This window comes from Alexandromys fortis, unplaced genomic scaffold, assembly GCF_014885135.2.
Source record: "Alexandromys fortis isolate MF-2015 unplaced genomic scaffold, M_Fortis_MF-2015_v1.1 scaffold_1, whole genome shotgun sequence".
NCBI classification, from domain to species: Eukaryota; Metazoa; Chordata; class Mammalia; order Rodentia; family Cricetidae; genus Alexandromys; species Alexandromys fortis.
In genome coordinates this window covers 16,463,326-16,480,135 of record NW_026067927.1, presented here as the reverse complement: position 1 = coordinate 16,480,135, position 16,810 = coordinate 16,463,326, and the positions used below count along the sequence as shown (strand labels likewise).

At 49.8% G+C, this 16,810-nt stretch overlaps 1 protein-coding gene across 4 annotated transcripts; it reads right to left on the bottom strand.

Annotated features, from left to right (window-relative positions):
* Positions 1–1,064: 1,064 nt before the first annotated feature.
* Positions 1,065–12,348, bottom strand: Dhodh (dihydroorotate dehydrogenase (quinone)). 4 transcript variants are annotated; one of them, XM_050143512.1, is made up of 9 exons: positions 12,109–12,258; positions 9,565–9,777; positions 7,466–7,665; positions 5,800–5,882; positions 3,780–3,967; positions 3,264–3,377; positions 2,507–2,660; positions 2,186–2,345; positions 1,065–1,791 (listed from the first exon to the last, which is right to left on the bottom strand). In XM_050143512.1, exons 1-9 carry the CDS (start codon positions 12,169–12,171, stop codon positions 1,737–1,739), a joined length of 1,230 nt encoding a protein of 409 aa, XP_049999469.1. In that variant the 5' UTR covers positions 12,172–12,258; the 3' UTR covers positions 1,065–1,736. The 4 variants fall into 4 exon arrangements, with proteins under 4 accessions (XP_049999469.1, XP_049999472.1, XP_049999471.1 ...); XM_050143515.1 differs by lacking the exon at positions 12,109–12,258 and adding an exon at positions 11,852–11,945 and having other exon boundaries at positions 1,067–1,791; XM_050143514.1 differs by having other exon boundaries at positions 1,068–1,791; positions 12,223–12,348.
* Positions 12,349–16,810: the final 4,462 nt, after the last annotated feature.

The window sequence follows — 16,810 nt, the reverse complement described above, 5'->3', positions numbered from 1 at the left end:
ACCATCAGGCGAACCAGCTGACTTTCTCCAAATGCCAAACACACCTGTGCTGACCAACCACGACTGCTCTCGGAACCAGCTTCACTTAACAGCCAAGCCGGGCCCAGGAGCGTGGACGAGGGTGTCCGCTGGGGCTCTAGGACACATCAAATGCTGGCAGTCATCAAGGGATCATGAGGAGACTGGCTAAATACGTCCTCCTGACAGACAAGCCCAACTGACAGAAGGCAATGGCATCAGCGCCATCTTAAAACAGCGAAGCAACTGCAGAACTGTCCCGCGTTAGTCGGGAAATGCTCAACAGCCATAAACACAGACAAGGGCGGGCACTCCACCCCCACAGCACGGTGGACTCGTCTGTGGGTGCTTCCATGTAGAGGGGAGTCCGAGAGGACACACTACAAACAGAAGTCATTTCTGCAGAGTGCGCTTAGGCAGCAGGGGGACTTTTACACATTTCAGAGTACTGTTTTGTTGTTTTGAATCAGGGTTTCTCTGTGTGTGGCCCTGGCTGTCCCGGAACTCGCTCTGTAGACCAGGCTAGCCTCAAACTCAAATGAGATCCGCCTATCTCTGCTTCCTCAGCGCTGGATTAAAGGCGTGTGCACCACACCTGGCCGAGAGTACTGTATTTTTTAATCTTTGAGAATAATATATAGTGTACTGGCTAGTTTTTAGGTCAGCTTGATACAGGCTAGAACCATCACTAGAGAGAACCTCGGCTGAGGAAATGCTCCCACCAGCTTGGCCTGTGATGCATTTTCTTGATTAATGATTGACTGAGGAGAGCACAGACCTCTGGCTGGGGCCACCACTGGGCACAGTCCTGTGTCCTGGAAGAAAGCAGACTGAGCAAGCTATAAAGAGTAAGCCAGTAGACGCTCCCTCCATGGCCTCTGCATCAGCTCCTGCCCTGCTTGAGATCCTGTCCTGACTTTCCCTGACTTCTGGAGTGTGATCCAGAAGCATAAGACAAAATAAACCCTTTCTTCACCGAGTCACTTTTGGTAATAGTGTTTTATCAAAGAAAAAAGAATCTCTAAGAAACATAGTGCTTTTGAAATTTAAGCAGTGATATCATGTGCTTTGGAGAATCAGGCTGGCTTCTCATGGGGGAAAGTAATGACACCATCTCTAATGTTTCAGTAATAATAGCATATGCCAGCAATGTTCTCTCTCTTTGTGTGTGTGTGTGCAGAGAAAGAGAAGGACAGAGAAGCCACTGTGACAAATGGTGACTCCTGGTGGCTCAAAATGAAGGACACATAGACTTCACTGACTACTCCTGCAACTTTTGACTATGAAATATTCTCAAAATAAAGTCAGATGTAATATAAATTAAGTCAACTGAAAGGCAGAGTCCTGGGAAGCCCCCTGCAGACCAGGGAGTGGAGACCCAGAAAGACCTTCAGCATATGGGCAGAGACCTGGCCCCCAGAAGGGACAGGATTTTAAAACAGGTTTAAATGGCTTTATTTTCTCCACGATTTTTCCTCCCAAAGAGCCAATGTCCTTATACTACCGAGAGATCCCAGGACTTAGACCCAGAAAGCGACACTAGAGTCTGTGGTCTCATTAGAGAACGCCTCCACTGTCTAGTGACACCCGGGACACTTGTGCAGTCCAGCTGGGCCCACAGTTCAAAGGTCATGGCTTGAGACAGAGCTTCCTCTCATGATGCAGTCACTGGGGGCTCAAGGTACGCCCGTTCTGGATAGGGCGTCTGGTAGGAGCTGTCACCTCCGGTGATCTGCGCCAATGGCCTCTGTGACTGTGTTAAAACCCCGCTCTCTGGAAAGAAAACAAAGTCTGTCGTCAGGAGTCCCACGCTTGCCATGGGCACGCTGCTTGCCACACCGCCCCACCCAGCACATCTTATGACCACTACTCTGCCCTCACCCAGGCCCCTGCACCCGTCTGCCCGGGCCTTTATACCGCAGTTCCCGGACACTAGTCAATGTCAATTCACTACCTGCCTCGTTCTGCTAGGATTCCTCCATCCCTGGTCCCTGGGCAAGCGGCAGGCCCTGCCTTGTAATGAGCTCCGCCTCAGAATCACTGAATTCCCTTGGCACTGTTTGTCCTGCTGTCTGTGTTTCCCTCCAGCCCTCTGGGCGTGCACAACAGACGGATGGCCAGTGTCTCTGACCAACTTCCCGGTCAGGCTGCGTCAAGCCCCACTCACTTTAGAAGTGCCTCCAGCTCACGCTTGACCCTGACCACGACAGGCGGCCCCAGGAAGGTGAGGGCCGTGTACAGCTGTACCAGGGAGGCCCCTGCCTGGATCTTCTCCAGCGCATCCTGCCCGCTGCTCACACCGCCAACCCCGATAATGGGAATCCTTCCTGGAGAGAAGCACACAGCACGGCCAGGGAGGCAGGTGTAAGGACCCAGGTGTCCATCAGGGAGGCGGGTATAAGGACCCAGGCGTCCACCAGGCCTTGGTCCTGGCAAATGCAGCGGACGAGGGAAGAACCAGGGCCTCGGGAGCCTAAGGAAGCCTTGCCTTGAGTGAGGGCGTACATCTCCCGGATGGTCTGCGTTGACAAATCTCGGAGTGGCTTCCCACTCAGTCCTCCCACCTCAGAGCGCAGAGCACCTTGTAGGCCGGTAGGGCGACTCACTGTGGTGTTTGTGACAATCAGTCCATCGATGCCCAGCTGCAGCGTGAGACAGAGAAAGCGCCTCAAGCCATGGATCTGAGGGACTCAATGAAACTGTCTCTTTTGAGGACTGAGGCAGCCAGCAGGACAGGGGTCAGTTCTGTAGGGCAGGACCCTCATGGTCTCACCCACACCTTGACTGGAGAGACGTATCAGAACGAGCCTCTCAGTGTGACACAGCAGTGTCTCACAGTGAGCCCATGACAGCGCCTAAGCAGGGTTTGACCTTAGCTGTCTGGGAGTATCTCAGGGAGTACGTGGTAGCACCAGGACTGAAATCCAGGACTGCTGGACTGCGTTCCTACCACCCTGTATAGCCGGAGAAACCTGCTGTTGGGACTGGCTGGAAAGGGACAGACGTGAGACTGACAGACAGGCTAGCGCAGGTCTTAGACCTTCTGGATGAAGACAGATCAGAAGCAAGAAAAAGACTCGCCAAACACATTTCACTCACCGGGTGAACTATACAGTGACAGACAACCAACCAGCCTTCCACTCCACATAGAGGATGTCACCAACCAGCCTTCATTTTGTGTTATCCCAGCAGCAATGGACGACGGAGGCTACCCCCACCCTACCTGGGACCACCCTGACTCAAACCTCTCTCGCCACACTGGCAATGTCCTCCTTGTCCTGGGCCGTGAGGTCAGGGGCGATCTTCACCAGCACAGCCGGCTTCCGCACTCCCTTCAAGGCGTCCCTCTCCTGCAGCACCTAGGAAGACAAGCCAGAGATGGGGACCCCAACCCCACAGCCCGGCAGTGCGGATCGGCGTTTTCACATACGGTCAACTAAAGCACAAGCCGTTTCTCCCCTCGGGATAACCGCTCAGGTTGGTTTTGTTCCTGAAAACAAGGAGATGTGTCACAAGGACTAGGCAGTGAGCACTCATTCTGTTCACACACAGTGCTGCGGACAGGGTGACACCCGAGAGCCGTGCCAGCTCTGGCTGCCTGTGGTTTTACAGCAGTTGACTGCCTACTGGTATAACTGGGGATGTGAGAGATGAGACGGTGCCTGGAAAAGGTACGATGAGGGGTCCTAGGCCAGATGTGAAGAACAGCTTCGCCAGAAGGATGGAACCGAGCAGGAACATGTGATAGTGTAATGACTCACCTTGGCCAGCAGGAGGCGCAGCTCAGTCTTTCCCTGGAGGCTCCTCAGGCCAGCAGTGTTGGGACTGGACACGTTCACCACGAGGTAGTCAGCCAAGGGGCCCAGGACACGAACGCCCTCTACATAGTCTGCAGCAGCATCCACCGAAGTCTTATTCTTCCCCAGGTTGATTCCCAGGGGCAGCCCATCTGTGAAGAGCAAGTTTCCCAGGCAACATTTTGAGTACAGGTGGGACACTCCTGAATCGGCTGACGGAGAAGGTTCATTCCGGGGGCTGCTGCCTGATGGCTGAGAGCCGCTTCATCATCTGTCTCTATGACAAGTGTGTGCACATACAAGGATGCTTCTGGCATACTAAGCCTTTTATCTTTTTAATTAAATAGAGAAATTAGAAGCCTAAATACTGGGAAAAAAAGCAGAAAAACAGGAGGAAGCTGTGCATGGTGGGCACTCATAGGCACAGTTCTCAGGTGTAGGTAAGAAAATCAGAAGTTCAAGGTCATCCTTAGCAACATAGCAGGTTCAAGGTCAACCAGGGCCGCCTTCTCACAGCCCAGCACCTTCTTGGTCACCAGTTTAAAAGTCAGATTTCTGTAACATTTCCTAAGTGGTCTCGAAGCTTCAAGTCCAGCACCCAGCAGGCCAGGATCACTTGTGAGCTTTAGCTTCCTGAGTACCTGGGCCTGACACTGTGCTCACCCCTGCACGGGCACGATTCCGCAGTGAGGAAGGCTGAGCTATTCTTTACACAGAGCACCGTCTCTTCTATCAGCTCGTGTTCCTAGGCCTGGTGCTGGCAGAAAGCGTCTACAAGGCCGCTAGCTGCCAGCAGATGCCTGTGGGCAGGGCACGGACATGGGACTTGGCCTCACTCCAATGAATGTGAGGGCACAGACTGAGGGTGAAGGGTAGACATGGGACAATGACGAGAAAGCCAGCCCACAGAGAGAGCACTGGGGGCATTGAAAAGAAGAGATGGAAGGCAGGAGGCAGGAGAACACCACAAACCACGGACATCATGTTAAGACCTTCACAGTTGCAGGGCTGGCAGGGTCTGGTTCTGTCAAAGCCAGGATTGTTCTGTTTTCTGGTTTCTGTTTTGTTTTGTTCTGTTTGTGTTTTTGTTTTAGGGTTTTCTTTGTTTCTTTTTCAAGACAGGGTTTCTCGACCTCACAGGGATCCTCCTGCCTCTGTCTCCCAAGTGCTGGGATTAAAGGTGTGCGCCAGCACCACACGGCCAAAGCCAGCGGTTTTTAAACACTGTCATTCCCTATGTCCACCATCTGAGCTTGCCAAATGCTTCAGCCCTTTCTTCCTTAGCTCCTCAAATAAAGACCGAAGTCCTTGGCTTAACCTTCAAGCTATAGGCCATCAAATGAGACTAGGACCTCCTGAAAGACATTGTCGAGGCAAAGGAGAAAAGCCCCCAGAACTACAGAAGGTATGTGAGGAGCGGGGAGCTATGGGTAGAGGGCCACCACCCAGGGCTCTGACCCCAAAATGCACCTCTGAGAGCAAAGCAGACCACAGAGGACAAAGACATCTCCATGAAAAGCCACCAAAAGCGAGGCCTGAGGACAGCTGGTCCCGAGTGGGTAGGCGTGAGACACCTCTGAGGACAGCTGGTCCCGAGTGGGTAGGCGTGAGACACCTCTGCCCTGCTCTTTAGCTCGTAGCGCACACCATTTACACAATGAACGAAAGGACAGCTGCGCTGCACGTGTGCAGATGCACTCGGGTCACATCTTAGCTACCCACATGCTCTCTGCTGACCCCAAGCCCCCAAGTTAGGACACAATCCAGGTTCCATGAGTGCCGGAGACCAGAAAGGCCGTGCTGAATTCTGACAGCCGTTATGGCCTTTGAGGCTGAGGTGGAAGCTGGACAATCCCCAAAAGAGAGGAGCCTGAGTGGCTTTGTGTGGTTTTTATTGTCTGTTTCCTATCACTGGGTCGCATGCCCTCCCCCTGTATTTCTCTGTATAGAGGAAGAGAGACCCTCCCATGACTCCCGACTTTACCTGCAGTGAGCTTGATCTGCTTCTGCTGTCGGGCCCGCAGCCTGTGTTCCACCACCGAGAGCCCGTGACTGTTGAATCCGTACCTGGTGCACATAAACACACAGGAAAGGGGTGGAGTTAGAGATGACAGCTGGAAAAAGCACCCGAGACCATTTCCACGCCCTCACACCGGCTCCTCTCTATTGTCAAATGGGTGGGAGTTAGAGTCACCATGGAAAAACACCTGTGGTGTGCCTGTACGACTGTTCCCAGGAAGGTTGAATGGAGCAGGGAGGACCCACCACAAACACGGGCAGCACCATCCCACAGGCTCACAACCCAAACCGAGTAAGGAGAAAGTGACCCAAGCACCAGCATCCTCCACCTCCTGCTTCTTCACTGCAGGTGCAAAGTGGCCCTCTGCCTTAGGCTGCTGCCACCAGGAGGGCTTGTGCCCTCAGACAGAGAGCCAAAATAAACACCCCTTCCTTAAGCTGCTTTTTGTCAGAACTCTGTCCCAGTAACAAGAATGATAGCTAACGGGGTCTGGTTACATCACTTTGTAGCTTGCAGCCAGAGCAACGCAGCATGGGCAGTGACCGTGATCTGCTGGCGCAATAAATACCCATCCTTCAGCATGTCTGTGCTGAACACATGCCACGGACATGAGCAAGAAGGCTAAGTGTGCATGCGTCCAGGAGCACAGATGCCTGCCCCTCACCACTCCCTGCCCCACGGGGCTCTGCCAAGTACATTACCCAAAGTCTCATGGAACAGCCAAATCAGAAACACAGGTATTTTGCCTGCCCAGCCCTAAAGACACTGGTCCCTGCCATAATGCAACAGAAAGATCTATGACCTGTCGAGAAGCTTTCTGAAATAAGCAGTAGGAAGCATGGCCACAGGTCTGCCGAAATCCTCACCAGGAAGCTCTCCAAAAATCTCCCAGCAAAAAGTATGAAGGTCTTCCCTTTGCAGTTACCCTAAGCACTCAGAACCATGAAGGCTGAGGCTTCACGCAGTCGGAAGGACTCCTCCTCCTAAGAGCAGCCGTACATGCTGAACACTCCGTCCTTGTTCATCCAAAGCAAGGGTCAACTGTGCAGTACCAAGGCCGCTGGCAGCATGTGGCCACCAGCTCTGCCCAAGTCAGAGGACCCAGAAGTAAAGGCACGTGGGTGCCGGAGGACCAGAAGCCAATAAAAGGGGAGTGTAGTTAGCCAATGATTTTTACATCGACTGCATGTTAAGATGGTTTTAGAATACACTGTTTATAATTAAATCTTAATAATTATAAGTATCAAATTCATTCCTTTTTCCAGTTTTTAATGTAGTTATGAGAATATTTCAAATTACAAGTGAGATCATTATATTCCTATAGGCCAACCCTGGACCAGGGCAATGGAGTAACAATGTAGAAAAGTGCACACTGTCAAGTCCAGGCCTTTCCCAGCTGATCTTTGCAGCCAGCACCAGCTCTCAGAGCCTCAGCAGGAACACCTGATACAATCCTAACAGCTGTTTTCCAAGACTGGGGTGAGTGCTGCCTCCTGTTCAAAAGGGCTCCTGAATACTCCAAATGATTGAATGTCCTTCCATCTTAGGAGAAAAGCAGAAGGCGGGTCTTCCATCTCAGAGATTCCAGCAGGGGAGGAGATACTCCCCCCAACACTGAGCCACCCCCTACCTGTTAATGACAGCTTGGTCCTCCGGGAGGCGGAATACTCTGGGTCTGGGGTTTCCTTCCTGAGGCTGGGGAGTCACACTTCCGACCTCAACAAAACCAAAGCCCAGCTTGTAGAGGCCATCCACAGCTTCCCCATGTTTGTCAAATCCTGCAGCAATCCCTACTGGATTTCGGAATTTACGGCCCAGGACTCTCACTTCCTAGAAAGGAGACAAGGACAGAGGTGTACATGGCTACACCAAGTGGTTCTCACAGCAGGACTCCCAGCATCCTGCATCAGAAGTCCCCTAGAGCTTGCTGAGCATCAGTGGGCCCACAGAATAGGGATCTTTGGGAGGAAGGACACTCTGAGGTGTCTATCTGCAGGTGCTTCTGATGTCTGCTGGAGTCTGACACCAGAGGCCTCAAGGCTGAGGGAGAGGCCTATGCCACCACAGGAGAACAGGAGACAGGTGCTATCCTGCACAATTATGGTGGCTCTTCTTATCTATTCAACCTGGGCAGGAGAAGGAGTCCTTGGGTATCGTCAGCCTTTAGGTCATGCTACTCGGACACCAGTGAGTACCACGCAGCCGAGCCTGCCACCCGCCTCTAGTATACAAGCCCCAGTTGACCCTTCCTCCATGACTGACCAGAAGCCAGCAGCAATGGGCATCATGGAGAGTTGGAGGGAGGACACTGGCCGGCACTGGTGCTGGTTCCAGTGAGCTCTTAGAGGTCAGGTGAGTGTCCCCAAGGGGAAAGTCACATGGTCTTGAAATCCACAGGAGACGAGAAGCAGCACAAGGAAGGTAAGAATGTGCACGCAGCACCTCAGAGCCACGAGGCGAGAAGTGCGGCTCTAACAGGCCCTCGAGCCGGTTCTTGTCCCTGGCTGTGTGACAGAGCCTGCGGCGTTGTCAAGCTTCTCTGAGATTATGGTTAAACTGGTCAGTCAGGAGACCTGGGCAGCCAAGCATCCCAAAAGCACCCCCACCCTCCCAGGAGAGCCGAGTCAGGACAGGGAACTGAAGCCTTGGGCAGAGTACTAAATCGAGGGAAGTAAAGTGCAACTGGCCTGGCTGCCGGGAAGCAGGGACCACCGCACAGTGGAACATACTGTATGGTCCCACTAACTCAGGAAGCTGAGGCCCAGAAATCATTTGAACCCACAAGTTCAAGATCAACCTGGACAACATGGACCCCTCTCAAAAGAAAAAGGGTATGCTGGGCGGTGGTGGCATAGTCTTTGATCCCAGCACTTGGGAGGCAGAGGCAGGTGGATCTCTGAGTTCGAGGCCAGCCTGGTCTACAGAGTAAGTTCCAGGATAGCCAGAGCTATACGGAGAAAACCTGTCTCAACAAAAAAAGAAAGAGAGAGAGAGAGAGAGAGAGAGAGAGAGAGAGAGAGAGAGAGAGAGAGAGAGAGAAAGGTAGCATCCAGAGAAAGAGATAGCAGAAGGGCCACACTGACTCTGGGCCAGAGAAGTGAGTTGTGACTAGATGTGACTGGGGCAGGTGGTTACCTTGGACTTAAGTCCTCCACCCCCTCAGGATGATGACTACACCCAGGGCCTGCTTCTGGTGGGGTGGGGGGAGAAAGGACCAGCCTGGCCGGACTGCAGTATCCTCCTGACCCTTCACACCTACCTAGACAGAGGACATAGTATCTAAAAGAAATGACCCTTCCCAGCTAACATTGCATGCATTAGCTGTTTAACAACTACAAAAGATGTCCCTGCTCAGCAGAGGGATTTCAGCAAGGCAGGCCAGTGGCCAAGGTTGGACACTGGAGTCAGACTCCATGGGTTTGAATCCTGGTCCTGCCACCTCCCAGCTGGATGACCTTGGGCAAGTTTCCTGCTCTGCGGATGGAGATGAGATAGGACCAACCTCAAACAGCAGCGGTGAGGATTAAAGCTGTGAGCATAGGCTACGTGGTGAGTGCTCTTCCATAAGTTCAGGAGACGCTTCCTCAGCCTGGGCTCCAGGTCCCAGCTGCCTGCGGACCTGCAGCTCTGGTTTTCAGAAGCGCAGTTGCAGCAGAGGACACAAGCACTGAAAGATGTGACCTCTCCCACACACCTAAATGTAACACAGTGTGACCCAGGGACACCTACCAGCATGTCAGAGTCCTGAAACGGAGCTCGAGGAAGGAGCCCCAGGGACGTGAAGCGAACAGCGAGGCGGTGGGCTGATTCTGGGTCTAGCAGCCTCTGCAGGGCCGGCATGAGGTATTCCGCGTAGAAATGGTCATCGCCCGTGGCTGTCAGGTAAGAGGTGAAGAGAAGTCCTCCGCCTCCGAGGATGATGGCCGCATCCAGGGCCCGCTTCTAGTGGGGGAAAAGAAAGGCTCCGTGGAGACCCTCATCAGGCCAGGCCGCAGCACCCTTCCTTACCCTGAGGACATTACATCTACATGAATTGAGAGCCCTTCCCTGCTCACACTGCCCCCCTTCATAGCCTGCCCACTCACACACCAGCCTTTGTAGACGCAGTACCTACATTGCTTTCACAGAGTCTAGTCCTGAATAGTTTTTTTTCCTAAGAACCAGCCAGGAAATTTTCAAGATAGGGGCCACACGGGAGAATTTTTACTAGTTAATGAAGAAGGGACAATGCTGATAGATTTGGCATGGAGAAATCAGTCCTGTCAATATTCTTCTTTGATTAAAGTTAACACACTGATTTCCCTATGTTTGAACTTGCTATTGCTATTTAGGCAGGTTTAAAAAAAACTTCCTATTATCTGAGCCAAAGAACAAGATGTAGTTCACCACCAAACATTCACTCCCCACATTTCACAAATATACGGTAACTTTGCCAGAAATATAAGTACCTTTTGTTTTTTTTTTCAAGTCAGGGTTTCCCTGTAATAGTCCTGGCTGTCCTGGAACTAGCTCTGTAGACCAGGCTGGCCTCAAACTCACAGAGATCCACCTACCTCTGCCTCCCAGAGTGCAGGGATTAAAGGTGTGCGCCGTAACTGTCCGGTGGTACCTTGTAATTTAAGGACAACTGTGCAGTGTGCTAAAAACATTACAAAAGAATCAGTCATCATTCCTAAAAGCCCACCAGAAAGGGCGCCCTGTGTTGTGTGTGCACCAGTGGACCCCTTCTATGTAGAGGCTCAACACCTGACCATCAGCCAGGCCTTGGTGGCGCACACCTTTAATCCTAGCACACTCTAGAGGCTGAGGCAGGCAGATCTCTGTGAGTTCAAGGCCAGTCTTGTCTACAAGAGCTAGTTCCAGGACAGGCTCTAAAGATACAGAGAAACCACGTCTCAATAAAAAAATAAATAAATAAAAATAAAAAAATAAAAAAAAAAAACACCAAAAACCTGTAGGTGAATTGTGTTCTGAAATTCATGTTTTCATTTAGCCTTTATTAGCACATGGTGCTTATATTTTGAAAGTATACCAGTTACTGGTCTGAAATGTCCTTTGTGTATAATACAAAAGTGGCTACAATATAAACATAGCTTCACTCTTTGGGGAGAGAATCACTACTCCGGAGCCCAAAAGTGGTTCACAAGGCTTTTTGATAATTAGCACCACCAGATGCTAAGTGGCTAATGCATTCATTCAGTCCTTCAAAAGCAAGCAAACCAGAGTTGGTCCCTGTCCTTCAGAAGAGTGTAACCTAAGGAAGACACAAATCAATCATCATGAGCCAAGGAAACTGACACGAAGGAGAAAGCAATGGAAGCATCTTGAGGAAGTGAGTTAAGCTGACTCTCAACGGAGACATAAAAGCTAAAGAGCAGGAAGCAGGCGGAGATGGAATCTCTAGGGGGCTGAAGCCAAGGAAGGGCCAGAGAATGGAGATCTGTGTGGAACTAAAAGGAAAGCATTGCTTAAAATGAAGCAGGAGAAACGAAACTTGCTGCTCGTTCCGTGTCAGACAGCTCACCACCAGACCTGTAACTTGAGCTTTAGGGGCTCCAACACAGCTGGTTTCAGGGGGCACCTGTATTCACCCTTCCACCCCTCCCCACACCTACACATAATTTTATTTTTTAATGGGATTTGTTCACTAAACAAGGAAGTAGAGGATGTGCTCAGATTCGCCCACAACAAACCAGGTATTCATTCTCCCTCCTCCAGGGAGTTTGCAGAAATGTCTCACGTCTCAGGCAGCACTATCTGCGCACTCTTTCCCAAACCAGGAACACAACCAAGGACTCTTCACACTGGGCTCCCATTTTAAGCACACTGTATCTAGAAGGGTGGCCGCACGTCTTATTTCATTCTGTCCTGGATCCTTCTACAAGGATAAACGACCACGTGCTCACAGAGGACCGATACTAGCTCAGTTAAAAAAAAAAAAAATGCCATCGATCGCTCATGCTCAGACCAGCTTCTGCCAGGCACGCTTGCTTTTGGCATGCCCCTAGCTGCGCACCCGTGCAAGACACGCTGCAAGGGCCCCAGCCTTTCACGCTTCCCGGCTCATCTCCTCCCATCCTGTGCTCCGACCACGCGTGAACTCCCACGGCAGGACTCACTCGCAACTGTCTCCACGCCATGCTCCTTCGGCCACTGGACCCGCCTCTGCCTCCACTCCATTGGAGAATGTGGGCTCAGCTCCACCTATCTCCCCAGCCCTGCCTGCCGACCCAGCCCCACCCCTAGATGTTGAGTGGACGGTCGCACGCGTACGTTCTGCCTGGAACCGGACCTCTTCCGTCCCTCCGTCGCCGTGTTCTCTTTTACCAGTATCATGCTTTCTGAGGAATGCTTGCTACTGCGCCGAGCTTGTCCGAAATTCCATACCTTCCCTTCTGTGCATCAGTGAGGAAGAGGTTTCCAGAAGCCTCTGGAGTAGGGAATAGACATCTCCGAAGTCTGCAGACTCAAACGCCAGTGTCCAGCAGTGTGCATTACCCTAATGCTTTCCTACCTTTCGGAAGGAAACAAAGGACTATAGCCCGAAGGTTCCGCATGATTGTCTTTATGCCAGAGCTTCGGTATGACTGTCAACTTAAGAATTCTGTTTTATAGAGCGCACTCATGCCAGAACGTTGTAAACAATAAATACATAAATTTTTACTCCCCACTTTAGGTCATAATTTGGGGCAAGTTGGGAGAGACTGCTGAGATGGCTCAGCTCTTAACATTTGCTGGAGAGGATCCGAGTTCCCGTCCAAGCACCCAAACAGGTGGCTCACATCTGCCCGTAACTCCTATTCTTCGTTTCCTATTCTTCGTTTGCACATACCCACATGCAGACACATTCACCTACACATGATTTAAAATGATTAAATCTTAAGTCTATTCTGCATTTGAGGAAAAAAATCTATTTGGCTTTTGGAGATTGGCTTGCCTCACTTAACATGATCTTCAGTCCCATATATTTTCCTGTAAATTATCTCCTTTCAGTCTTTTTAATGGATGACTATTGTTCTACACCTATGTATACCATATTATCTTTATCTGTTCTTCTGTAGCAGATTCCATAACTTGGCTGCTGTAAATAGCGCTGAGTGTGTGTGTGTGGGGGGGGGGGGGGGGCACAGTACCTCTGTTGTGTGCTAGGTATATTCTTTTGGGAGTATACATATTCCTAGAAATGACATAGCTAGGACTTTTTGATGGTGATTCTGTCTATTGGTTGCTTTTAAATTTTTCTTCCGTGTGTGAGAGCTCAGGTACCAGCCTGCCATGGCAGACATGTGGAGCCCAGAGGACAGCTTTCAGGACTCTGTTCTCTCTGCCTTGTTGAAGAGCAGGACCGCTCTTGTTTCTGCAGCACTGCATACTCTAGGCTAGCAGGCGATTCTGTCTCTATCTCTCTACTCCTGCTGAACATTTCTTCATATGACTTATTGGCCATTCATGCTACTCTAGAGACTTGTCTGCTCATTTCATTTGCCCATTTATTGATTAGGTTACTTGGGGAGGGCTGGTCTTTATGTTCAGTGCTTTTTATATGCTAGATATTAGCCCACTGTCAGATAGGTAGCTGGCAAGGCTTTTCTCTCGTACTATAGTCTGTTTCTTACTCTCGTAACTGTTTGCTTTGCCAAACAGATTTTTAATCTCATGATTTTAAATTTCTTCCAATTGCCAATCCTTGCCATTTCCTAGGTTAATGACTTCCCATCCACAAAGTCCTTGCCAATGCCTAAATCTTGAAGATTTATACAAACCTGCAGGCCCTAGACCCTAGGGGCATGGACTTGAAAAAGGGGAACTCACCCAGACAAAGCCAATCTTAGCCTGGCAGAGAGCACAGGCAAGAAGATCATTTTCCAACACGTAGCCCTGGGCCACGTCTCGGTGGGACCTCTAGATATTTAGTTTTTTCGGCCTGAAAAACCTCTCCACCTGTGCAATAATCCAAATCAAACCAAATCACACAGAATTAGAAGTCCAGGTTTAATGGATGCTAACACTCCTAGGTGGCCCTCCGGGAAAACAAGGGAGAAAAGGGGGGGGGGGGATCAGGAAGACCGTGGAGAACCAGAAAGAGCGTGTGTTAGTTCTCTGGGGGGGGGGGACAGTTTAAATAGCCTGTGGGAGTGGTCTTGACCTTCCCTGGGGAGAGGTCACCATTTGGCAGGCTTTCTTGGAGGTGGAGTTTGGACTGAGGCAACTCCCAGAGGAGGTGGCTTGAAATGGAATTTTCCACCCAGTGTTCCAAAATGGATGCCAGTAGCTGGGGTGAAGCCCCCAACCAAACAGTGAGCTGCCATGTGGATGCTGGGAATTAAACCTGAGTCCTCTGGAAGAATAGCCAGTGTTCTTAACCAATGATCCATCTCTCCAAGCCCCCACTCCTCAAGGTACTTTAAATATAGGCTTATATTATCTGTAGACAGGGATAATTTGGGTTCTCCTCTTCCTGTTTGTAGCTCTTTTTCTTTTTCTTGCCTCTAGTGCTATACTGAATAAATCTGGTGCCTTAGTTCGGGTTTCTAGTTCTGCAATGAAACACCATGACCAAAGAAACAAGATGGGGAGGGAAGTGTTTATTGGGCTTAACTTCAGCATTGCTGTTCATCACTGAAGAAAGTCAGAAGAACTCAGACAAGGAAGGATCCTGGAGGCAGGAGTTGATGCAGAGGTCATGGAGGGATGCTGCTTACTGGCTTGCTCCTCATGGCTTGCTCAGCCTGCTTTCTTATAAAACCCAGGACCTCCGACCCATGGATGACACCACCCACCTTGGGCTGGCCCTCCCCCATTGATCACTAAGTGAGAAAATGCCTTAGAGCTGGATCTCATGAAGAATTTCCTCAACTGAGGCTCCTTCTTCTGATGACTCCAACTTGCATTGAGACACAACACCAGCCAGTGCAGCCGGGAAGAATGAACACCTCTTAATCCTCCCTGAATTTAGAGGAAATGCTTTCCGTGTTCCCCACTTGAATATAGGTTTATCACACGCAGCCTTCAATTTTTCTTAAAGAAATCATGAATGTTTATAGGATCCCTTCCATTTCCTTCTGCATTGGTGCTTCTGTGGTTGGGAAGTGGATAAGTGCACTTGTCCTGTGAGGTCGCCACAGCTCCATCAGCACCGGCAGATAACATTGTTGGGTCTAGTCATCTTGGTTATTTGCTCCAGGAATGATATTATCATCCCATGCCCTCCTGGTCCTCAGGGTTTCTCTGCATAGTCTGGGTGTCCCCATGAGTTTGTCTTTGTGAGTGAGACAACCTTTTGCTCCTGGTTCTTCTCAATGCATTACTCACCAGAACCTTCTTCCTCTCATCATTAAGTACAATAATTTCCATTTCTTCCCGAATTAGACGTTTTCAAAGTATGGACCAGATGATGCCCTTCACTAGGATACTGCAGTGTTTTCAAACTAAGGGGATAGATCCTCAGCTTCCGACTTCAGAGATGTCTGTTTCCACAATGGTTTTCAAACTCATAAGGGCATTAAGAGCTGAGGATATGGCTCCATGGTAGAGTTCATGCACGGGGCCCTGAATCCCATCCCAGTAACACGCACACTAAAAACACAGGTGAAGAGAAAAGAAGCATTATTTGGGTTGCTTAGATGACCATCTCAACTCTGAAAGCTGCCAGGCGGTTCAGTACTGTATTTGCTTGCTTCTATGATCATGTACAAAAGAAAAAGACCAGCTGGACAAATCAACGAAGGGTGTGCCACAGGTGGAGGCCAAGGGGTAAGCTCTGTAAACACAAAGGTTTTTCAGCGAACCAATAATCCAAAAGAAATGAGGGAATTGAAGTTTCCCAATGGCGTGAAGTACTGTGCATGCCTCAGGCAAAGGAGACAGTGCAGTCATAAGCCAGAACCACACAGATTTGCTGTTGGGTTCAGCCAAGTGTGAGCTTCATTGGTTTCTAGTTTTGTTTGCTTTTTTTTAAAATTCATTCTTTCATCAACTGTTTAATCTGGCTTTAATGACTAGGTAAGATCTTTAAAATACAGTTCACGTGTGCTTTTGGTTTTGTGCACTTAAACAGAATACAGCCATCTGAATCAATCCCAATGGTGGCAAATATGGAGGACATGCAAGCCCGGAGATTTATCGGCGATGATATTTATGTTCTTACCCATCATGGAGCCCTGCTGCATGCGTAGATTCCAACTGCTCTGTCACAAAAGCATGTTGGAGGGTAGCTCTGAGATGACAGACATGTTCATTTGCTTTACTACATTGCATTAGCGCGTGTGTCCTGGAATACCGTCCATCCTTTATAGAATGTGTACTATGATAATCCACACTAACGATATGCTAATGAGATTCACTGTAGCATGTCCATACCCGAATCTATCCTATTTCAGTCTGGTTCCTACTCCTGTCTAAGCTGTCTTAGCTTCTCCTTCTCCTCCCTCTCCCTAGTCTCCTGAACTTTCCATAGTGTTTCCTCTACTGGCTTCTGGTAGCCTTTAAGTTCTAGCCTCTAGAAAGAAAGTGTGAGAAAATGCGTGGTAATTGATCAGCTGCATCTGATTTATTTTGCTTAGCATGAAAACCTCCAGTTCCATCCATTTCCTGACAAATGGCATGGTCCCATCCTTCCTGACCAAATAGACTCTGCTGTGTATGTCCACCATCTCTTCTTTAGTTGGTCATCCGGGCCGATGTTGTGGCTTGGCTGTGGCAAATGGTACTCAGATCAACACGGATACACAGGCTGTCTTCTCGATGCTGACTTCACTCCCTTTGTGTACACACCTAATCCTGGTATAGCAGGGTCACATAGCAGTTCCTGGGCAATCTGACACCTTCATACCATTGCACATAAAATAAAGTTAAATCAATCATAAGAAAGAACAATCTGCTTCTGTGGGGGACAGTTTATTCTTTCTTCTATTTCTGTGACACTCGGTCAATCCCTGTCTAACAAAGGATGCTTAGCAGTTCTCCCATATATATA